Source organism: Rhinatrema bivittatum, chromosome 1 (assembly GCF_901001135.1).
Source record: "Rhinatrema bivittatum chromosome 1, aRhiBiv1.1, whole genome shotgun sequence".
Taxonomy (NCBI): domain Eukaryota; kingdom Metazoa; phylum Chordata; class Amphibia; order Gymnophiona; family Rhinatrematidae; genus Rhinatrema; species Rhinatrema bivittatum.
In genome coordinates this window covers 146,269,805-146,295,357 of record NC_042615.1, presented here as the reverse complement: position 1 = coordinate 146,295,357, position 25,553 = coordinate 146,269,805, and the positions used below count along the sequence as shown (strand labels likewise).

At 42.3% G+C, this 25,553-nt stretch overlaps 1 protein-coding gene across 3 annotated transcripts in view; it reads right to left on the bottom strand.

The window, feature by feature from the left end:
* The window catches only part of CORIN (corin, serine peptidase), a 513,735-nt gene that overhangs the window by 421,496 nt on the left and 66,686 nt on the right, over positions 1-25,553 (bottom strand). For 2 of the 3 annotated variants that reach the window (XM_029588293.1, XM_029588304.1), the window contains exons 2-3: positions 21,759-21,903; positions 5,870-6,313 (exon numbers count right to left, since the gene is read on the bottom strand). In XM_029588293.1, coding sequence (XP_029444153.1) covers positions 5,870-6,313; positions 21,759-21,903 — 589 coding nt within the window. The remainder of the gene's footprint in view (positions 1-5,869; positions 6,314-21,758; positions 21,904-25,553) is intronic. The other variant, XM_029588313.1, reaches the window with a different exon arrangement.

The following is a 25,553-nucleotide window of genomic DNA, read 5'->3' as shown; positions in this document are numbered from 1 at the left end:
GTTGGAAAACATGTTGGGGTCTACTCTGAATAAGAGCTACCATATAAATCCAGATTCTGTTGTTTATATCATACACTGGTTTAGACAGATTAGCAGCCTGGGTAAGTAGATAGCAAATGACCTTCAATACTACAGACAAATGTAAGGCAATGCATCCTGCCACGGGTAACATGCATGCTGTATACAAATTGGATGAAAAAGAAATTAATAGTAGCAGCACTGAAAATGAACTTTGGCTGTCAACGCTGATGATGGGCAATAAATTTCAGCTGTACTTTATTGCATAAAAATAGGAAATACTTGGAAAGATTATGCTGGCTTTCTATAAATGTACAAGGTTTTAGCAAGATTACATCTGGAATATGCTTTATGGTTTAGAATGTCTTAACAGAGATATAACATAAACTACCCTTCTGGGGATACAAGTGACTGTGCAGGCTGCTGCATGTGCTGACTTTGAGGTCTAGCTGATGCCTGGAGAACAGAATACAGTATAAGCCCCATTATCTGGCATGCATAGAGAACAGGATATTCCGGGTAATCAAGTATGATGGTTACCTGAGACCCCTCTGCTTCTTGACATTTCCCCTGCCCTCCCATTCCCTCCCCTCCTGCCTCTCGCAGGAAACCCGAGGGGAGGGGGTAAATGCTGGATTGGACATACTGACAGAGCACAACAGAGAATAGCTGCTCTGCTCCTTAATCCAACCCTCCCTTCTCATTTTCCCTCCCTTCCCTTTCCCTCCTGTCTCTTGCAGGGAACAGGAGGGAAGGGGCTGTCTGATGCTGGAGAGGAGAAAGCATAGCAGAGAAAAGCTACTTTGCTTCCTAATCCATTTGATTATCAATGCCCCTCCTGCTACTTTGCTTCCTAATCCTGCTACTTTGCTTCCTAATCCATTTGATTATCAATGCCCCTCCTGCTGTCACTTGCATGGAACAGGAGGGAAGAGGTCATGCTGGAGTGGACAGAGCACAACAGAAAAAAAAGCCACTCTGCTCCCTTTCCTCCTGTCATTCCTCCCTCTCCCACTCCCAAGATGCTATCTGGACAAAATGCCAGTTAGTCGAGCATTCCAGATAGCTGAGTGCAGGATAATGGAGCTTTTACTGAAGCTGAGGATGTGTTCTTTCTGCAAGTTATGTCATCAAACAGTAGTACAAACACTGTCTAGATGCATGTGATCCAGCAATATCTAGGGCAGATAGAATACAACTTCAGCTTTACATCATATTTTCCCTGTGCAGCAACTTACAAAAAGCGCTCTCTAATAATGAAAGTAAGAAACTGAAGAAAAACAAACAGAATACCTGCTGCTTGGTCAATAAAAGCGCTCAGTTAAGTATAAACCAAAAAATTAAATAAAACATTAAAACTTGTATAAAACAGGGGGGAAAAGGCAACCTCAGGACAACTATGTATGCTAATGCTCATGGTATGGGGGAAAAGTCCCATTTCTAGAGGAAGTCATGGAAGAGGGTGACTTGGATGTAATGGCTACACGGAAAACAACTTGGATATAATTATGCTGGACTATAATCTATTCATGGAGAACAGAATAGGAAGAAAGGGAGGCATGGTACTATGTATCAAAAATAATATTAAAGCAACAGAAATGCATGGTTTATGAGGTAAGGAGGGTGGGTTAGTCTGGAAAGAGGGAATGGAACATTCATGTATACTGGTGTGACTGATATACAGCCCTCCTTTGCAGGCAGAAGAAATTGATAGCTATAAAATGGAGGATATTCACTAATTTGCTATGAAAGGGGAAGTGCTATTGCTAGGTGATTTCAATCTTCCATATGTTGATCGGGACATCCCAACTGCGATACCTTCTAGAAGCAGGAAAATTCTGGATTCTCTGCAGGGAGAACCATTCCATCTGGTAAAAAAAAAAAGCCCACATGGGAGAAGATAATACTAGATCTTGTGTTTACCAATGGGGACAGTATTTCTGATATCATAGAGGATGATCACCTGGGATCCAGATATCACCCTATGGTGTGGTTCAGTATTAGAGCATAGGCGGTGATGGTTCATTCTAAAGTGAAGATCCTAGTCTTCAGGATAACTAACTTTGTTAAGATAGGGAAGTACCTCAAGGAATCATTAGCTGGATGGAAAAATCAAGGCGAAGTAGAAGAACAGTGGGTAAAACTAAGGAGATAATTTAATAGCAGCTAACCTTTTTGTTAGGAAAGTAAATAAATGTAAGAGAAAAAAGAGACTACTATGGTTTTCTAAAGAAGTAGCTGAAAAGATAAGGCAAAAATGATTAGCATTCTTAAACTACATGAGACTGCAGAAAGATAAAACCAAGAGAAGCTGGAAAAGTAGTCAGGAGAGCAAAGATGCAAATGTAAATAAAAATAGCAAATACAAGACTTTTTTAGATATGTTGGTAATAGGAGGATGTGTAAAATAGGAGGAAGAGGTGAAGGGGAGGAATATGTAGAGACTGACAAGAAAAAAATAGAATTGCTTAACAAATATTTCTATTCAGCATTCACTGAGGAATAGAACGGAACGGGACCACAAAAAATGGACATCAGTAGAATTGAAAGTGAGGTAAACTTCAAAATAATTTTCAGAAGATTGAGTTCATCAGGAGCTAACTAAACTTAAAGTAGATAATGTAGCCAGATGGAATACATCTGAAGATATTAAGGGAACTTAGAGAAGTTTTGGCAGCTTCATTAGCTGACCTTTTCAATGCTTCTTTAGAGATGGGATTAGTTATAGAGGACTGCAGGATGGGCAGATGTCGTTCCAAGGCAAATTTTGTCAGACAGATCTGATCAGTTTCTTTGACTGGGTGACCAAAAAGCTGAATCAGAGGGGAGCGTTGGATTTCAGTGAGGCCTTTGATGCGGTTCCACATAGATGGCATAAATAAACCAGTGACTGACTGGTTTAGAAACTGGTTGAGTGGGAGGCAACAAAAAGAAGAGTAAATGGGGTTCACCTTGAAGAAAGGAATGCTACAAATGGTGTTAATGATATGCAACAGGGATTGGTCCTTGGACCACTTCTTTTCAACATACTCGTAAGTGATATTTTGGAAGGACTATCATCTTTTTACAGATGATACCAAAATCTGCAACAGGGTAGACACACCAGAAGGTGTGGAAACAACAGAAGAGGGATCTAATGAAGCTTGAAGATTGTTTCAGAGTGTGTCAGATCAGATTTACACCTAAAAATTGCAGTCATGCATTTAGGATGCAAATATCCAAGGGAGCAGTATAGTATAGGGGGGAAATTCTTCTATGCACAAAAAAAGAGTGGGATTTGGGGGTGCGCATCTGATGATCTCAAGGTAGCAAAACAGGTGAATAAAGTGATGACAAAAGCCAGAAAGATGCTTGGGCACATAGGGATAGAAATAGCAGTAAAATCGTCAATGGTACCTGAAGACTGGAGAGTTACATATACATAGATACATAGAAATGACAGCAGAAAAAGACCAAACGGCCCATCCAGTCTGCCCAGCAAGCTCTCACACTTATTTTCCCAAACTTATCTATTTCACCGACCACCAAGTTCAGGGCCCTTGTTGGTAATTGTTGCCAATGTAATGCCAATTTTTAAAAAAGGATCAAGGGGTGATTCAAGACATTACAGACCAGTAAATCTGACATCTGTGCCAAGCAAAATGGTAGAAAATATCATAAAGAACAAAATTGCTGAACATATAGATAAGAATAGTTTAATGGGACAAAGACAACATGGATTTAGCTAAGGGAAGTATTGCCTCACAAATTTCCTACATTTTTTCGAGGGCGTAAATAAACATGTGGATAAAGGTGAGAAGGTTGATATAGTGTATCTGGATTTCAAGAAAGCATTTGACAAAGTCCCTTATGAAAACTTTCTGAGAAAATTAAAAAGTCATGGGATAGGGGGCAATGCCCTATTGTGGATTGTCAACTGGTTAAAAGATAGAATACAGAGTAGGGCTAAATGGTAAATTTTCCCAGGAGAAAAGATGAATAGTGAAGTTCTGGGACCACTGCTTTTTAATATATTTGTAAAAGACCTGGTAATAGGAACAAATAAGGTGATCAAATTTGCAGATGACATACAATTATTCAGATGTTAAATCACAAGAGGAGTGTGAGAAATTGCAAGAGGACAATGCAAAACTGGGAGACTGGGCATGCAAATGGAAAATGAAATTTAATGTGGACAAGTGCAAAGTGATGCACTTAGGGAAGAGTAACCCAAATTATAACTACATAATGCAAGGTTCCACATTAGCAGTCATCACTCAGAAAAAGGATCTAGGTGTCATCGTTGAAAATACGTTAAAATCTTCTGCTCAGTGTGCAGCAGCAGCCAAGAAAGCAAATAAATGCTAGGAATTATTAGGAAAGGAATGGAGGATAAAACAGAGAATATCATAATGCTTCTGTATCACTGGATGGTCCAGAGACTAGCTACTTAAATGATCAGTGGTCTTTGTTATAAAGCTTATGGGGACAGACATAAAGATCTAAACATGTATACCCTTGAGGAAAATGGGATAGGGGTCATGCGACAGAGATGTCTAAATACCTTCAAAGTATCAATGCACAGGAAGAAGGCCTCTTTCAATGGAATGGAGGCTCTGGAATGAGGAGTCATGGGATGGGTGTGAAAACGGGGTAGACTCAGGAGTAATCTAAGGAAATATTTCTTTACAGAAATAGTGGTGGCTGCATGGAACAGCCTTTCAATGGAGACGGTGAAGGCAAGGACTATATCTGAATTCAAGAAAGCAAAGGACAAGCACAGGGAATATCTGAGGGAATAGTAGGAGTCGTAGAGCTCAGCAATTGTGTGGATGGGAAGACTAGCTAGGCCATGTTGTCTTTTTCTGCTGTCATTTTTCTATGTTTAAGTTTGCTTTGAAATTTGCAGATAACTGACCTGGGACACACACAGATTAATTTGCATCTCCTCTTCATAAGGCATAACTTGTGCGGCTAAACTTACATGCAGACTTTTTAAAATCAAAAACTCTGAGTGTAAGTTCCAACCTTGCCCCAACCTTGATCCCAGAACGCCTGTCACCAGTTTGCATAAAAATACACACCTAACCAGGATGCACAGAACCTAGGGCAATTTTCAAAGCCATTACCCAGCTAAATTATTTTCTGAAAATTGTCCTCCTCTGCCTGGATAAAAGAAAGCATAGGCTTCCACAGCACGTGTGCTTCTAGTCAGACTGAGAGGAGATGAGGGTAGGTGAGAGGGCGGGCTAGGGAAATGATGCAAGTAGACTTGAAACAGCAGGTACAAAGTCTGTGAGACCATTGTATCCCTAGGCAATTTAGTTTCCTTTTGAAAATTTAGCTACAAGATATGCAGGTACAAAGCCATTGTATACTTTGCAGCTATGCGAGCTTTCTGAAAATTGCCCCCTAAATGCAGAGATCAAGCAGATTCTTCAGTTTAGCATCACAATGAGAGGATGAGCCGAGGAGATGGGCCTTGTGGTAAACTGCCTTAATAATCAGTGTTCTATCTTACACAGTGGATTTATTTCAAGAATACTCTTAAGACTCGTTAAAATATTCTTGTAATTCTTAGAACAAATTACTGGTTTTTAAATTTAAAACTATGTGACAGTAAAGCATAGCTTCTATCTACAAACAATAGTAATATATAATCATTTTACAGTAATACTTTTCTCATGGGAGGTTCTTATATGACTACCATTTATACTAACATATTTTGCAGGTTGGAAAATCCTAATTCCAAACATCTGGTGTGCTCAGATATTCAGCTTTGGATTCTATCATCGGAACTCTAAAGGGTTCTGATTACAGTCTGGATTCTATTTTGTCCTTTTTATAATAAATATAATTGCCTCTCCCTTACCTTTTCTCCTTCCTTCACCAGCTGGACTTGTTGGATTGGCTGTTGGTGTGGATACAGTCCAGTCTAGTGTCTCAAAGGTTGTGTCACTAGACCAAAATGATTTATTTTTTTCATTACTACTTGACCAGGGGTCTTCAATTGTGGCTTCTTTGGTTACCACCATACCATCATTTGTAGAATGGATTGCTGTGTCTTGAGTAACAGGAGTCAAAAGATTCAGGTGTAAGGTATCTCTTATTGTGCTGAAGGTTTTGAGAGTTTGGTCATCATAGGATAATGTACTTTTGATTGAAGGTGGAGACTGACTGTCCAGCTCTATGGTAGGCATCATATTTGAAGCATTTTCAGCCATATTTTTAAATGGAATGTCATATGTGTGGGCATCACCATGGGTGGTCAGCAAATCACTACCATTTGAGACAAAACAACTTTTGTCTATCACACCTGGAAAGAAAAAAATATGTATAAAGTAGCTGTTATTCTTAGTTAAATGAATTTCCATATGACAACATTACTATCAAATAAACTCCTGAGCTTCTTATCACACACTTAAGCTTCTGTTTATCATTCTAATAGAAACATCAGACCTACTTCAACAAGAATTAAAGTTCTTGTAGCCTTACTGGTCTTGTAGAAAAATGGAACTTTATAAGAATGTGATATGTTATTGTACTTGCAAGAAAGATGTTCTCATGCATGAGCTTTTGAAACAATGCAGGTCCCTTCTTCAGATGCTGAAGAAGGGATCTATGTGACCTTCTAAGCTCATGTACTGCGTGCACAATTTAGGTATCCAGAAAAACAGACTTGTTTGCGGTCCTCAAAGACAAGAGCTGAGAATCATCTGCATTAGAATATCATACTGGAGACCAGCGGTCACTTCCTGATTCTAATTCCTGATTCTCAGGCTTATAGAGGCCGGAGATAATGTGCAGGCCATGTTTACAGCCTTTTCCAAAGGACAGTATCATGATCATCATGCATTAGAAACACTTATTGGCCAAGCTGAGTATGCTTATGTACAGAGATCCAGAAGGAACCATGTTCTGTTTCACCTAGCACAGGATTATCACAGAAATGGGTGAGTGCTGGATAAAGTGTTATTAATGGGGAGAACATCTCCAGGTGAAGGATCATATCAATGTAACATAAGCAGAGGCTAGTTCTGATTACATCGGAAGCCCAAAGGAACAGTGAGAAATTGCCAGGCAGAAGAAAAGTATGTATTAGAAGTGGAAGTGGAGACTTTGAATACCAGTGATGGAGCAAAATGTTCTGTTTTTCAATCTGTGTCTCAACATGATTTTAAGAATCGTTTTATTGATGTACACTGCAGATTTATTGACTGGAGTGTGTTTACAATTTCTGAAAGAGCTATGTTTAAAAAGTAGCTACTGGAATGGAAAAGAACTTTTGTTTTTTCCATTCATAGCATAAAGTGATATAAAGTTCACAACTAATAATAGATTAGTAGTTTACTGTCAGCAGATCAGTCTAAAAAAATACTGCCACATGTGTTTAGTAGATTCAAGTAATTATGTGACCACATATCAAACCAGGAAACCACCTGCTCCATAACTAGTATAAACACTTCACATAGCCAGTAGATTACAAATAAAAACTTCCCTAAATACCACCAGAAGTTAGATATGGGCTAAAAATTATGCACCAATCTCATAATTATAATCCATAATCATTGTTGGGGTATTTACCATTGGGAAGGGGTTACAGGATTGTAATTATAGATCATAATCACAAGGAAAATTGGGAAAGTTTGACAAACTTTTTGATAATGACTTTTTGGTCCCATCTCCACTGTATATATGTTAAAAAATATATTGTTAATGTTGAATTGTGCAGTATTTTTGGTTTGGTTGCTTTCCAAAATAGGCGTAAAATGAGAAAAAGATGTAAGAACATAAGAACATAAGACTTGTCATAATGGGTCAGACCAAAGGTCCATCAAGCCCAGTATCCTGTTTCCAACAGTAGCCAATTCAAGTCACAAGTACCTGGCAGGATCCCAAGGGGGTAAATAAATTCCAAGCTGCTTATCTCAAGAATAAGCAGTGGATTTCGGCAACTCTGCTTTAATAATGGTTAATGGACTTTTTCCTCTAGGAATTTTTCCAAACATTTTTCAAACACAGCTACACTAACAGCTTTCACCACATCTTCTGGCAATGAATTCCAGAGCTTAATTATGTGTTGAGTAAAAAAATATTTTCTCTTAGAAGTTTTAAATGTATTACCTAGTAACTTCTTTGTGTGTCCCCTGGTTTTTGTACTTTTCAAAAGAGTAAACAACTGATTCTATATGTTCTGTGATTTTGAAGTTTAGAACACTTTCCACTATTTTTCCTGGCCTGAAGTCAGGCTAACCAGTCTATAGTTTCCTGGATCGCCCCTGGAGCCCTTTTTAAATATTGGGGTTACATTTGCTATCCTCCAGTCTTCAGGTACAATGGATGATTTTAATGATAGGTTACAAATTTTTACTAATAGGTCTGAAATTTCATTTTTTAGTTCCTTCAGAACTCTGGGGTGTATACCATCTGGTCCAGGTGATTTACTACTCTTCAGTTTGTCAATCAGGTCTACCACATCTTCTAGGTTCACCGTGATTTGATTCAGTCCATCTGAATCATTATCCATGAAAACCTTCTCCAGTATGGATACCTCCCCAACATCCTCTTCAGTAAACACTGAAGCAAAGAAATCATTTAATCTTTCCGCGATGGCCTTATCTTCTCTAAGTGCCCCTTTAACCCCTCGATCATCTAACGGTCCAACTGACTCCCTCACAGGCTTTCTGCTTTGGATATATTTTTTAAAGTTTTTACTGTGAGCTTTTGTCTCTACGGCCAACTTCTTTTCTAAGTCTCTCTTAGCCTGTCTTATCAATGTCTTACATTTAAATTGCCGTTTATGCATTTACCTATTTTCTTCTGTTGGATCCTTCTTCCAATTTTTGAATGAAGATCTTTTGACTAAAATAGCTTCTTTCACCTCCCCTTTTAACCATGCCGGTAATCGTTTTGCCTTCTTTCCACCTTTCTTAATGTGTGGAATACATCTGGACTGTGCTTCTAGAATGGTATTTTTTAACAATGACCACACGAGAGCCGTGGATTTGCATACTGTTCCTCTTCCAGTCATTAATTCAAATTTGATCATATTATGATCACTATTGCCAAGCGGCCCCACCACCGTTACCTCTCTCACCAAATCCTGTGCTCCACTGAGAATTAGATCTAAAATTGCTCCCTCTCTCGTCGGTTCCTGAACCAATTGCTCCATAAAGCTATCATTTATTCCATCCAGGAACATTATCTCTCTAGTGTGTCCCGATAATACATTTACCCAATCAATATTGGGGTAATTGAAGTCTTCTATTATTACTGCACTACCAATTTGGTTAGCTTCCCTAATTTCTCTTAGCATTTCACTGTCCGTCTCACCATCTTGACCAGGTGGACGGTAGTATATTCCTATCACTATAGTCTTCCCCGACACACAAGGGATTTCTATCCATAAAGATTCAATTTTGCATTTAGTCTCATGCAGGATGTTTATCCTGTTAGACTCTATGCCATCCTGGACATAAAGCACCACACTGCCTCCCGGGTGCTCCTATCTGCCATTGCGATATAATTTGTACCCCAGTATAGCACTGTCCCATTGGTTATCCTCCTTCCATCATGTCTCTGAGATGCCAATTAAGTCTATGTCATCATTCACTGCTATACATTCTAATTCTCCCATCTTACTTCTAAGACTTCTGGCATTAGCATACAAACGTTTCAAAGTTTGTTTTTTGTTTGAATTTTCATTCTGCTTTTTAATTGATAGGGATAAGTTAGAATTTTTTAGCTCTATGTTTCTCTGTTTCACTGAAAAATAGCGCCCATTTCAGCATGGGTCTTATTACATCGGCTCCCATATCTTATCTCTGTGATTTGCAAGCCAGACTCTCCTTTTGCAATTGAGAAAAAAAACAGGTTCATCCTTAATGAGATTTTCATCTAAATCGATGAACAAATAAATAAACTTCTTTATCTTCATCAGTGTTCTTAACATCCCATTCTTCTGCTCTGGTTTTTGAAAAGTTACTTCTTTAAAATGTGCATTTGTGTAACATCTTGTTCCAGCATAGGATTATACTGTAACTGTCGGTTCTGTCAGTTGAACTGCAATGAGGAGGGCTCACTCATATTGCTACAAGTTTTACACTTTCACACAAAGACAACTTCTTTCCAGGACTGGCTCCTCAGTAGATAAAAAATGTCAACAGCTGTTCTTGAAAACTCCAATGACCAGGATCAATTTTATTAATAGCCACCCTGTTGTCTTTTTACTAAATACTCTGGAATGCGACAGCGCCTACTGGCAAATGCTGAGAGTCTTAGTTTGTACTAATAGTTGCTTTTGTTCTTAAGGCATTGCCCCAAGACTGAGGCTAAGCTTTATCTGATGAACACAACATCAAAATCTCTCTCTGGGCATATACACCATAGATTTCTTATAGTTCTGATATTTATAGAGGAAAATGGGGGAAATTTTCAAAACCTCAATCATATCTCTGTGCTTGTGTGGATAAAATTGCGCCTTTTGCATATAAGATGGCTTGAGGCACCTACTTGGATTTTCAGTCATGCAAAAATCCACACGTAAGTTAACTACATGCATAAATTTGGTGGCATAAAAAAGAAAAGCTCCAAGGAGTGTTTCAGGGATGTTATGAATTTTACAAGCTTAACTTGAATTTTCAAATGTTAGGCATGCAGCTTTATGCTCTGTTTCACAGCAGGTAAAGTTATGGGCATATATGTTTAACAATCCAACATACAAACTCAATTTATGTGTTATGGAGTGTGAACCCTTTGCTGTGGTGTGGCTGATACAACCTGCAAGGTGAACCCAATAGGCCAACACCAACAGCTGGTGGACAGACTCTAACTGGGACAAGAATTAGGCTTCACCTCTACCAGCCCCATTCCCCGCAAGTTGAGCCCTTTGGATCCAGGATCCAGCAGGGCTTAGGCGAAGGTCCCATAGAGAGCGGACAGGCAGAATCTGGTAGCAGGCCAAGGTCAGAGCAGACAGTGGATGGGCAGCAACAAGATCCAGGCAGAGGTCGGGGCAAGGGGAGATTGGGCAGTGTCACGATCCAGGCAGAGGTCAGAACTGGAAGGCAATCAGAGATGGACACAACAGAGGCAGCCAAGGACAATGTCACAGCTTCACTTGCTATGTAGCCACTACATACCATGGTACTGCCTACTATGCAGCCTCCCCACCAGCAAAGGTCTTCAGTGAGACCCACTCACAGCTTTCCTAGCCACCTCCTCACTGATTACATGATGTGGCAGTTCTAGCCCTACTTAATCCAATCTATCCAGTCCCCTCCTTGCGTCTTCATAGAGTCATCTCAGCTCCTTGACTTGACCAGCCTTGTTTTGCTATTCTACTTTGCCTTGTGATCTGTCTAGTCCTTCTGCCTTGCCTTGTGGCCTACCTTGGCTTCCTGCCTTGTTCAGTGGCCTTCTGGGCCTACCTGTACTGATTTGCAGGCTTCAAGACTACTAGGGTTACCTTGCCATATCTCGTGCTTTATTGGGCTTTCTGGTTTACTGTTGTGTGTCCTAGTCCTGTCTTTTTCTAATCCTTGTCCATTCCTATCCTTGTCTAGTCCTGTCCTTGTCCAGTCCTTGTCCTGCCCACTCCTGTTCAGTCCCTTGTCTGTTTCTCAGGCCTTGCCTTTGTCCTTGGCTCAGGCCCTGCCTGTATCCAGCCTCTGCCTGTCCTCGGTGCCAACCTTGCATTCAGCCCTGACTGTATCCAGCCCCTATCTGTCCTCAGTACCAAACTTACTGTAGGTGTCTGGATCGAGCTCCCAGCCAGTACCTGAATCCAGCTCCCAGCCTGTGCTTCAATCCAGCTCCCAGTCAGTGCCTGAATCCAGCTCCCAGCCTGTGCCTGACTCCCACTCCCAGCCTGTACACAGCTCCCAGTCCATGTCTGTATGTCCACGAAGGAAAGTGCTACCGATTCCCTGCTCAACCTGCAGGGGAGGGGCTGGTTAGGCAGAAGACCATCTCCAGTCCTGCTTTGCAGTTCTGTGTCACTTCTGCGTGGGTGAGCCCTGATTCCAGCCTGCCAGACCTTGACAGGCAGGACAGAATCTAGGCAAGACACAAGGAATGGAACAGGGCAGGAAACAAGGCAGAGACAAGAGCAGGGCAGGGCAGGAACAAGCCAAAGCAAGGCAAGAAACAGAACCAAGGCAGAGACAAGGCAAGGCAGAGGAACAAGCACAAGCATGGCAAGAACACAGGCAACATACACTGCAATTTCAGCAAAACATGTTGCTGAGGCGCCGGATGTCCATGGAAGTGAGGTTTAAATGGCCCTAAGATATGAAGTCATCAGTTGGGGCCACAGCGAAGTTTCCCACCAGGGAGCCCATAAAGCCTGGGGTGGTGCAGTGCTGCCAGGAGAGGGCCTGACAGTGGCATTTCTGCCACAAAGACAGTCCAGCAGCATTAGGGTGAATGCAGGCCAACTAGGATGAAGGAACAGTGGTCGGTCCACCATTACATCATGGGTCAATATCCTGTAATTGAAACTGAGTTGTTTTGAAAATGTTTGAAATTATGCATACATTGGGCAAAAAGAACATAAAAAATATGAAAGTTCACTGGACCATAAGTATAACATATATGAAAAGAATCCAGAGAACCATATTCCCCAAAGATCAGAAGTTAAGTGCAATAGTCAAAGTTCAGTATTTTTTATCATATATATTTCACATCTTCAAGTTCCTTTTTTCAAGTGCCACCTAGTGAAAAGTATGTCATAAATAGGATAATACCCAAAGAGCTTTGTTATTTAATCATAACAAATTCAAAAAATGCTTAAGGGAATGAGAGCACAATCATTTAAAACATGGGACCTATCCTAGTGTTTGAAATTCTTCTTGGAAGTCATTTTCTTCTTTGTATTCCTTCTACATGGCCATGTTTCACCAATGAGGCTTCATCAGGGAGATTCAAAACCAGAGTTCAAAATTTAATAACAAGCATCCCTTAAACAATGTTCCTCAACTATATATTTCCGTGTTGTACTCCCATTCTAAATGCATCATCTTCCTACACAGAAAACACACCATTAGTGACCAGCTCAGTTATTACCAGATTTAAAATAAAATCAATACACTTATTATCTAGTTATCTAAATCCTTAAGAAGTCAAAATCTTTATTCAAAGACCTCATTGGAGATACTCTCATTACTCCCACTGGTAAAATATATCTTAAGATACCAGAGCTTTTGCTGTCTCCAGTCCTACATTGTGGAATGAATTACCAAAGGAGTTGTGAATTCTTTCTGACTATAAATCTTTTAGAAAACAGTTGATAGTCCATCTTTTTTGACAGGTATTACCTTTATTTTATTTTTTAAAATTCATATTTAGCTTATTATATTGTGTTTGTATTACCTTGCTGTGTTTTCTAATTATTTTGTATTGGATTTTTAATTGTACACAGCTTAGCACAGTTTTCTGTTATAGGCAGAATAAAAATACAACCCATGCAAATAATTAATTAATTAAATAAATAAAAAAATAAAGACAATTTTGGTTTCATCAAAATTCCTCTCTCCATCTGGGCTATAACATATGACCTGACTCTCTTTAAATTCATCCATTTTTTTCATGTATATAACAAGCCGGGTAATTCAGATGCTCCAATGGAAGACAAAATTTGACTCTGCACCAGCTAAGGCTGCGGACTGCCGCTCTTACCTCTAGCCTAAACAACAAGGAACACCCCCAATCCTCAATGCGGCCAACCGCCATGTTCTTGCAGGCCCAACGCAGCCCACGGCAGGACGCCGCCATCTTCACTCTGCGCCTCCCCTAGGCGCATGCATGCATCTGTCTGGGATTTAAAGGGCCCGCAGTGGGAGATTCCCCATGGCACTGCCAGCAGCCCTTAAAAGGGCCTCACTCCTAGCAACCCACGTCTCGGCAATAAGTTCAACTACCTCGTTGGTAGAGAGAGTTGCCTCTGAATGTTCCTGCTATCCTGGATCCTGGTCTTCAATCCTGGTCTTCATCTTGTCAGCTTTTGTCCTTGTTCCCTAGCTCCATCATCTGGTCCTGTGGTCAGTTTTCAGTTCCTTGTTTCATTCTTGTGGTCAGTCTTCGGTTCTTCAGTGTCTTCTCCTCCTGTGCTTTCCCTTGCCTCCCTGCCTGCCTATCTACCTGTTAGGTTTTGGGCTGTAGCTTGGTGTGGTGAACACCACCTGCAGGAGTAACACAGGACAGGAGGATGGGAGCAATAGCAGGTGATCTGGTGAGGCTGGGTAGAGTCTCCAGAGCCAGGTGCAGGATGATAAGAATTCCTGGAGCTGGGTATCGGCTGAGAAGGCCCTCTGGAGTTGGGTGCTGGCTGAGAAGAGTCTCTGGAGTTGGGTGCTGGCTGAGAAGAGTCTCTGGAGCTGGGTGCTGGCTCATCATCAGAGGCCCATGCCTAAGTCCTGCCATCCTCAGCACCCGAGGGCTCAATCTAAGGGGGACGTGGGCTGATATAGGTGAAGCTCCAGTTGGGCCTCTATCACAGCCCACTCCACCAGCCAACGGTGGGGACCTGCAGGGCTCTTCTCTGCAGGTTGTGCCAACTCCACCTTGGTCCAAGGGTCCACATCTGCAACATGCACATACTGAAAAGGGACCCATTCAAACAAAGAATGCCACTCCGCCTCCCAATTCAAACCACCTGGAAAACTGCGGCTCATGTGAAAATCCATCGTTGTTGTTTCCACAGAAGGGATTGTGAAATATTCCTCCCCGCTCCCCCTCCCCCACGATGCAAAATTACCATATCCAATACAAGGAAGTGGAGATCTGTAATCAGATGATATTGTGACAGCCAATGTTCCACTAAAGGAGCCTCTTTTCATGTGTTACATATACAATTGAGATGCTCAATAATACGAGTCTTGACCTTCCGCTTCATGTGGCCTATATATAATAATTGGCAGGGGCACAGGACCGCATAAATAATAACCAGAGCTGAATTACAGTTACTGGTAAATCTTATATCATAAAATATTGGACTTCGAATATTGTGCTAATAGAAGAAATCTTTTCTTTAAGATCTTTTAGGGAATAGGGTTCTCTCAAATTATGTATGTAATTTTGCAGTTAGACAAACTACTAGAAAACAACCCTATGGGGTAGATTTTAAAAGGCGCGCACATGTACCCCTGATTTTATAACTTGTGCGCGTAGGCGCACGCAAGTTATAAAATCAGGGGTCGGCGCGTGCAAGGGGGTGCACAACTGTGCACCTTGTGAGCGCCGAGCCGCGCTGCCTTCCCCCGTTTCCCCTAGCCTGACCTTCCCACCCCTTCCCCTAATCTTTCCTCCCCCTATCCCTACTCTAACCCCCCCAAAATTTGTATTTTACCTTTTGCGCCTGCCTCTGGGCAGGCACAAGTTGCACGCACCAGCAACCTGCCAGCACGCGATTCTCCGACACAGCGGCAATGGCCATTCTGTTGGAGGCCTCTGGCCCTGCCCCACCCCTTTTGTAAAGCCCTGGGACTTACACGGGTCCTGGGGATTTAAGCACGTTGCCGGTCCTTTTTAAAATAGACCCGGCGCACGTAACCCTTTTAAAATGCAACCCTATGGGGCAGATTTTCAAAGGGGTATGCGCGTAAGATACACGTGTACCCCCTGAAAACCTGCCCCAAGTTCCCCCTGCACACGCCGAGCCTATGTTGAATAGGCTCGGCGGCGTGCGTAAGTCCCGGGGCTTTCCTGGGGGGGGGGCGTGTCGGGGGCGTGTCATTCGGGGGCGGGGCCACAGGTGTGGTTCCGGCCTGAGGGCATTTCGGGGGCATGGCCGAGGCCTCCGAAACTGCTCACGGGCCAGGGAATCGCGCAGCTGGCGCATGCGAGTTACGCCTGCCTTGGGCAGGCGTAACTTTTCAAACAAAGGTGGGGGGGTGGGTTAGATAGGGGAAGGGAGGGGAAGGTGTGGGGGGGTGGAAGGAAAGTTCCCTCCGAGGCCGCTCCGATTTCGGAGCGGGCTTGGAGGGAAAGGAGGCAGGCTGCGCGGTTTGGCGCACGCAGGCTGCTGATTTTGCACAGCCTTGCGCGCGCTGACCCCGGATTTTAAAGGATACACGCGGCTACGCGCTTATCTATTAAAATCCAGCTTACTCTTGTTTGTGCCTGGTGCACGAACAAAAGTACGCACAGGTTTACTTTTTTAAAATCTACCCCTATATGTTTATAGTTATAAATGTGAGAAAAACATTTAAAAGGGTAATTTTATAACAGTCTGTGTAGAGCTAAAATCTGAAGGTAATTTGTACAATAGACTTTAGCCCAACTTTGTAAAGCAGAATTATTTGCATAATTCCACTTTGAAAATTCACAGGTAGTCCCAGTACACAAAGGGCCTGATTTTAAAAAGCATTTACTCACTTAAAACTGGATTTTACTCGAGTAAATGCACTTTACTCGTGTAAGTGGGTTTTTGAAAATTGCTACAATAGCAGTTACATTTACACGTGTAAATCCTTATGAAAATTACCCCCAAGAACTGAAATGTGCAGAAAGTCACGCTTGCTCCCGTGCAGGTGTAACTTTCTGCATGTATATTTATGCGCAAAGAAGTAGATTTTCAAAAGGTGTGCACACAAAAAAAGAGCACGCGCACGCGTAAAATGGCAACCATCACGCCTAAATCAGGGGCCGCAAGTAAAATTGCACACATGAAAAAAAGGCAGGCCAGGGGCGTTCCAGTGAAGGGCCAACATGTACGCACACAAGTTATTATTTTAAAATCTGCCAAGGTATAACACGGAAAGCTTTTACTTGCGTTTATTTACTTCTGCTCAATAGCAGGAGCAAGTGATCGTAAACATTGTGAAAGTGAACAAATGACAGGGCAGAGGGTCTGATTTCAGTGGGAGAACTTCAGGTTGAAGAGCCAAGAGGTTCTTTCCGAGCTGCAGATGGACTGAGGGAACTTGATTATTTCATTGCCATGTGCATGTTATAAAATATCCTGACTGAGCATGTCAAAGCCGACCTGTAGGAGTAAAAGCATCAAATTGATGCAATTAAAATCTGCTTGTGTATCTTTTTAAAATTTGAAGTACAAATATTTGGCTATATGAGTGGTACACACTTATCCAGCTAATTTCCAATTTATTCGGCTATGTAGCGCCTTTCCCAATAGTAGGACAGAAAAATTGTTACTTATTCAGATAAGTAGAGGGATAAGTAACTAGCGGGGAGTAAATATCCAATAGTGGATGAAAATAACACTTTAAGTTGTTTTTATTTCTTGTGGCTGTATAATACTATAAATTGACACAACATATTTAAACATAGTCTTTCAAGCTGTGTTAATAGCCATTTTAATAATTCTAGTCATTTGGACAGCTAGACCTATTTACAGTACCAGTTCATGTACATATTTAGAGCTCCTTAACAGTTGTCTTCCCCTGGTGTGATATATGGCTATTTTAAAATTAATCTTGACCTGAAAATAGAAAGTGTGTTTAGAGAGTGTTGCTTAGGTTATTGACCTAAGAATAGATTTTCAGCAGTGGAAACTGTTTTATAGAAGTCTAATTAAAAGCCTTACTATTAAAAGACAATATCCCAAAAAGTACAGTACCATACAAACAAAAGGATTACGTTTAGAACACTTCATTAACTAGGAATGTAAAACATATTTATTGGACTTTTATTCCCTCGTTTTAAAAACCTCATTTGAGGTAGAAACCATAAGGAAATAAAGGGCCGGATTTTTAAAAGGTTTTGCGTGCTTTTTTTTTTTGTTTTTTTTTAAAGGCCCGGCGACGATCGTAAAGCCCCGGGACGCGTGTAAGTCCCGGGGCTTGCAAAAAGGCATGGGGAGGGGGGTGGGGCGGGGCCAGAGGCTCCAGGCTCAGCGGCCATTTGCCGCTGTGCTTGGGATCGCGCCAGCAGTCGACCTGCGCACGCAACTTACTTCAGCCCCAGCGCTGAAGTAAGTTGTGAAACAAAACTGAAAAAAAGAAAAAGGTAGGGGGGAAAAGGCGGGGAGGTAGGGGAAGAGAAGGGAAGGGGGGGAGGGGGGAGGGGGAGGGGGGAGGGGGGGAAGTGAATGGGGAAGACAGCGCGGCTCAGCGCGCGCAAGGTGCACAATTGTGCTCCCCCTTGTACGCGCCGACCCAGGATTTTATAACATGCACGCGCCTGTGCACACATGTTATAAAATCAGGCTTACATGTGCGCACGCCGGCTGGTGCACGCACATGTATGCCCGAGCGCAACCTTTTAAAATCTACCCCCAACTGCTTTTGAGATTTGCTAAATGGGGGATTCTTTCCTGGATTGAATTTAACATAATATTATGGGGTAGATTTTTAAAAGAAGCACGGGCGGTCTACATGTGTGCACCCTACCTGGCACGCGCACATATACACCCGATTTTATAACATGCGCACGCATCGCCAGGCATTTTTAAAATAGGCACAGCGCACGTACGGTCGGTTGCGTGCTTAAATCCTCCAGCTTTACACTTGTACCCTTTTGAAAATCCGGCCCTATATTTTTATGAAGGCTTACCACCAAAGTGCTCATGCAACAGTACAATATTGGACTCTGAACTGTCTATGTGATGCCATATATCCTCTGCTTTAAATCCTCTTTCTGTAAGATTCATCTACTCAAACACCTGAAGCCACTTCGCAATCAAAATGATTTCCATTTAGTATCACAAGCATTCATTTTAACTAGATTAGATTATTGTAATTCCTTATACCTAGGTTGCCTGCCAATGAACATAAGAACAGTACACATTCTGTCAAATTCAAGCCACCGAGACCACATGTCCCCTATTCTGTCCTCATTACATTGGCTACCAACCTCAGTCCGCATTTGGTAAGAAATCTTGACAATGATTCATAACTTACTTCATAATAACTCTTCTATTTGGTTATGCACTTTGCTTTATATCTACAAACCATCAAGACAGCTCCAGTCTGCAAACAGAAATTTATTGGACAACCCCACTTTAAAAACGCGCGTAGGGGGGTTACGCGAGCTGGGCCTATTTTAAAAAGGGCCGGTGACGCGCGTAAAGCCCTGGGACGCATGCAAGACCTGGGGCTTGCAAAAAGGGGCGAGGATGGGGTGGGGCAGGGGTGGGGCCTGAGAGTCCAGACACAGCAGCCATTTGCTCTTGGCCTTGGGATTGCGCGCCGGCAGTTGGCCGGCACGCGCAACTTACTTCAGCCCCAGGGCTGAAGTAAGTTTGGAAACAACAAAAAGAAAACAAAAAAGGTAAGGGGGAAAGGGCGGGGGAAGGCAGCATGGCTCAGCGCACGCAAGGTGCATAATTGCACACCCCCTTGCACGCACCGACTCTGGATTTTATAACATGCACGCGCCTGCGCGCGCATGTTATAAAATAGGACGTACATGTGTGCGCGCCGGATAGTGCACACACATGTATGCCCGTGCGCAACCTTTTAAAATCTACCCCTAAGTGTAGATCTCACAAGAAAGAGCTCATTTTCGACAGCAGGCCCTGCCTGACTCGCTCCAGCAGTTTGCGGATGCCAAAGAGTTCAAAAGAAAGAAATTTAAAAAACCTACCTTTTTAAAAAAGCTTTTGACAATACCAGCTAGAATTTCCTACACTTTTTAAAATAAAAAATCAGGGCTCTGTTTGATATCAACACAAGTTAAAACCTTAAATAACTATTTGAATGCAGAACTGGAATTCTATTTTTTTTATTGTTGTTTAATTTGAATACTGAGGGCAGTCCCGAGTTCTCGGGCAGGCGTAACTTAGAGAACAAAGATGGGGGGGATTTAGGTAGGGCAGGGGGGGTGGGTTAGATAGGGGAAGGGAGGGGAAGGTGGGGGGGCAGCGAAAGGAAAGTTCCCTCCGAGGCCGATTTCGGAGCGGCCTCAGAAGGAACAGGGAAAGCCATTGGGCCTCCCCTAGGGCTCGGAGTACTCAAGGTGCACAAGTGTGCACCCCTCTTGCGCGCACCGACCCTGGATTTTATAACATGCACGCGGCAGCGCGCACATGTTATAAAATTGGGTGTACATTTGTGCACGCCAGGTAGTGCGCACAAATGTACCCCCGTGCATGCTCCTTTAAAAATCTGCCCCATTGTGAGCAGTGAAAACAAATCTTACAGGAATGTGGTAACTTGGGCAGTCATGGCTTGGGAAACAGCCAGTGGGATACAGGAGGCAGACTCTGGCTGTTTCTTTAAGTGCAATTTTATTTACAGTGAAAAAGAAAAACAGAAAGCAAATGCAGCTCACTTTTCATGTCTGGTAATACTAAAACATTAAACATAGCAGGTCTTCACATAGACTGGTTTCCTGTCTGCTTCAGGGGGCCTCTCTAACCCTTCTAGGCCCAGACTCCTTATAGTAGGTTGAAAGGATCCTCCCTTCTCCCAGAATTCCTTGCAGAGCTGTTCCTTAGGGAGGACTGGGACAGATAGTTGTGGCCGGTCCCTTAAGATGGTTTGAGGCAGTTTCCTGTATACTCCCTCACATAGAACCTTAGATATGACAAACCATTTTGTATCTAGACTTTGGCTTGGTTCTTAAGAGTGTAAAGATTAGACTAGGTGAATAATAATTTATTTGGAATTTGAAATATCTGATGTAAATAACCTCCTTAGGATTAACTGTAAACTGATTGGTCAATGAGAAAATTAATTTCTTTTGGAAAATGTTTCTCTTACAAAAATGGTTTATTGAACAGAAATATTAATTTGGACATAACAATATGTATAACACAAAATATGCACTCCTCCTTTTTCAATGAATAGAAAAAATGTGTTGTTCATTCAGGAAAAGATAGACTTTCTCCTATTCATATTTGTGGAATAATAAAATCAGAATAATTTCAAGGAAAATCAACATCTCCTACAATTTATTTCAAATGGAATCTGTAAAAAAAACAAAAAAAACCCACTCCCACCACCACCACAAAACAATAATAATGCCAATAGCACAATAGAAAAAAATGGTGATGGCAGTTATATTCAATTTCAAATTTCAGTTCTGTTGACAGTTTTAAGTGGGAAAATTGTTTAAAAAATGTTATTGGCAGTATATGAACTGGATGTACAAATGCACTATAATTTTATTGTCATTCATTTATATCTCATGAGTAAATCAATAGCCTGACTGCGTGAACATGTATGCTCAGTTTTAAGTGGGTGTGCGCCTAGATGCACAAATCCCAATTCTACCGCGTAAATCAGTGTATTTTATAATGGGCACATGTCCACGCTATTGCCAGTTTCACCAGTTCATCCATCAGTTCACCCATTTAACAGCTAGGTCCTCCAAACCTCCCTGGTTTGATAGCCTGCATGCCCCCCAGAAATGCAACCCGGCAGAAATGGCTGGTTTTAATTTTTTTTTAAACTTACACCTCCTCCCTAGCAGAAGTAAACTTAGGCAGCAGTGGACCTGGGCAAGCACAATGGTGCATAAGTATTTACGTGCACATCTCTTGGCCATGCCCAAAAATGCCCATGCTCTACCCAGACCACACCCCTTTTAAAAATCAAGTGAGATATGCACGCAGTAGGAGATACGTGTACGTTCAGTGGCTTTTAAAATTCGGTCAGCATGCGTAAGCCCGACCTCTATGTTTAACAGACACTTTTTTTTTTTTTTGCAAGGAATTAATGTAACTGTTTTCCAGGAATTTCCATATTTTAATGATCTAGTACAATGTTCATTTGCTGCCAAAACCTTTTAAATAGCTTCAGTTTAGTGGCAGCATGTTAAATCCATATAAAATAAAATATATTTCAAGTACAACTCACCTACATAAGTAAGCAGAATCACCACCAACAGGATGAGAGCACAGATACATGGAATCAGTACTAGTAGGAAAAGCCGGAGGTACTTGGCAGATGCCAGCTTCTGAGAACAGCCATTCCCCATATTATCTTCATTTGTTCCTAAGACCTGAGACACAAAAGTCGAAGAGAACAGGGTTAGAATTATGATCTAACTCAGCAGGTCCTATGCAACATATTTTAAGACCCATCTCCTGACGCATATAATATCTGTTAGAGTATAAGCAATAAATATATTTAGCACATTGATGAAAGGTGCTATATACATTTCTGCCAACAAATTACAGAGTTTATGTAAAAAAGGGCATTAGCATTAATGCCTTCATCTAATGAGTGTTAATGCGGGCATTACCTAATGTCCTTGTGCAGCGTGTGTTACTCATATATGCATTAACCCATTACCCCAGGTAACTAAACGCTCATGCAAATAATTCTATTAAAATCAAAATGCATTCTACAGAACTCATTAGATATTAATGCTGGACAGTATATCAACGATTAATACATTAGATGCTTAAACCCTTAAACCCTTCAATCCTTCAAACCCCTACCTCCCCCCCCCCCCCCCATACATACACACACACACACAGTCACACCTCCCTTCCACCTCCCAACAACCCTGGATCACAATTAAGCATCTGAGTCTTCAATCAGCTACCTCCACACCCAAAGATAATTGGGCCTCCAGGCATAGGACCCCATAACAATTACACTCCCACTGTAATTGGGCCTCTGCAATCACCATCCCTCTTCACCTCCCCTGATGCATAATTGGGCCTTCATGCCCCAAGATATCCCTGTCCCCTATTCTGGAAGAGGCCTAGCCTTTGTGGTCCCCCTGAAATCACCCCTTTGAAAATAGTATAGTCTCTGGGTCACACTCCACACCCCTTCAAAAGTGAAGCAGCTCATCAGGTCCTCCTCCCTACCCCTATTCTATGGTCCATGATGATACCCAGATCCTTTTCCTGGGTGATAACTCCTAATAAGTAATCTAACATTGATAACTAAAGTGTGGGTTGTTTTTCCCTATATGCATCACTTTGCACTTATCCACATAACGGTGGACATCTACCATTTGGATGCCCAGTCTCCCGGTAATGCAAGGTCCTCTTGCAATTTTCCACAATCTGCTTGTGATTTAACAACTCAGAATAATTTTGTGCCATCTGCAAATTTGATCATTTAACTTGTGGTTCCCTTTTCCAGATCATTTATAAATATATTAAAAAGCACCGGTCCTTGTTCAGATCCCTGAGGAACTCAGCTGTTTACTTTTCTCCACTGAGAAAACTGACCATTTAGTTCTACTTTCTGTTTCCTATTTTTTAAGCAGTTTGCAATCCACAATAGAACTCCTATCCTGTGACTTTTTAATGGGACACAGCCAGCATGGATTTACTCAAAGGAAGTCTTGCCTTACCAATCTGCTACATTTTGTTGAAGGGGTTAATAAACATGTGAATAATGGTGAGCTGGTGAATATAGTATATAGCAGGGGTCAGGAACCTTTTTGGCTGAGAGAGCCATAAACGCCACATATTTTAAAATGTAATTCCATGAGAGCCATACAATATGTTTAAAACTAAATACAAGTAAATGTGTGCATTTTATGTAAGATCACACTTTTAAAGTACAATAAGTCTCTGAAAATATTACACCAGGCCTTAAGACACCAATACATCTCCTATTAGGAAAACGGACCAAGTCAGGCTGCTATAGAGTCCTACACAGAAACTACACGCCAGCAGAAAACCTCACCTGAATCACGTGCTGTCCCTCACCTAACATAGAATAAAGAGACCAAAACGCATAACAAGAAGCATGCAGACAAAAACTGAATTGGAAACTGCAACAAGCCAGAGTCTCTGTATGCAGTGTAACAAAGGAAAAAAGAAACATCACACATCCTTATAAAACAAATCAAGAAATATAAAATCATCAGCAGTAAAACTATACTAACAAAAAGAACATATTTCGAAACAGCTGATGAGTGGAATATCCAATAATTAAAAACTCATATAAAACATTTCCAGATACCAACAAAATATTTCAAAATAGCAGACACAAAGATCCAGTAATGAAAAATAATAAGGATACAAAATTTTTTTTGCTCTGCATACCTGGGAACGTTTGATATCCAGGTGTCCTGAGATTGTTCTGAATTAGCAGGAGGTGGGGTGGTTTGCTTGGAACTTTCTCCTCTCTCAGTCACATACCAGCGCTCTCTCTCACACTGGCTCTCAATGACACACCTATACACACATGCTCTCAGTCACTCACATATACAAATGTTTTTTCTCTCTCACTTATATAGGCTCTTAATTACACATTTACACACATGCTGTCTATCTTTTCACGCTTACACACACACAGGCTTTCAATCACATAAATACATGCTGTCTTTTTCTCTCACACACAGACTCTCATTCACATGCTTACAAACATGTCCTCTCTTTCTCTCATTTACACACAGGCTCTCAATCACATACTCACATGCTCCCTCACCTAAATCAGCTCTCAATCACACAGACACACATGGTCTCTCTCTCTCATTTAAACACAGGCTCTCAATCACATACTCACATGCTCCCTCACCTAAATCAGCTCTCAATCACACAGACACACATGGTCTCTCTCTCTCATTTAAACACAGGCTCTCAATCACATACTCACATGCTCCATCACCTAAACCAGCTGTCAATCAGACACAGACACACATGATCTCTCTCTTACTTATACACACAGGCTCTTAATCATACATACACATGATCTCTCTCACACACAAAGGATCTCAATCATACACACATACTCTTTCAAACAAACAGGTTTTCAATTACAAACTTACACATACAGGTTCCCAATGGTAAACTTACATTCATGCTCTCTCTCACACAGGCAGGATCTCAATCACAGACATACTCTCTTTCACATATACAGGCTCTCAATCATTCACATACATGCAATCTCTCACTCACACACACAGGATCTCAAACACACATGCTTGCTCGCTCATTCACTCTCTCTCTCCCCCCCCCGGGAACTCGCGGCAGCAGCAGCCACCTCCCAACGCTAACCTCCTTCATTTTCAGCCCTCGCGGAGGCGAAGGCGGAGTCCCATCGGCCGCGGTTGAAGATTTTCATTTTCCTCCGAGCCGCGCTGCAGTCTTCTTCCCGTCGGACACTAGCATGCCTGCGCGGGTCTTCCCGCGCAGGCACCCGATGCTCTCCACTTCCTCTTCCGGGCCGCGGGAAGAAGAGAGCACCGGCGTGCTCTCTTCTTCCCGCGGCCCGGAAGAGGAAGTGGAGAGCATCGGGTGCCTGCGCGATGACTCCAGCGCTGGCACCCGGCTGACACCCGATGACTCCCGCGCAGGTACCCGGATGACTCCAGTCGGCGTGCTCTCTTCTCCTCCCCCCCGCGGCCCGGAAGAGGAAGTGGTGAGCATCGGGTGCCTGCGCGGAAGAAGAGACCACGCTAGTGTGGTCTCTTCTTCCCGCGCAGGCACCCGATGCTCTCCACTTCCTCTTCCGGGCCGCGGGGGGGGGGGGGGGGAGGAGAAGAGAGCACGCCGGTGCCGCTGACTCCAGCTGTCCTGCCGCGTTCCGCCCGGGCTGACAGCATTTTAAGCCCGGGCGGCGGAGGACCGGGGAGCAGCTGGGTCAGCGGGGAACTGCGAAGTATGGCGACACTTGTCTGCGAGCCAGATGCAGCCCTCAAAAGAGCCATATCTGGCTCGCGAGCCATGGGTTCCCGAC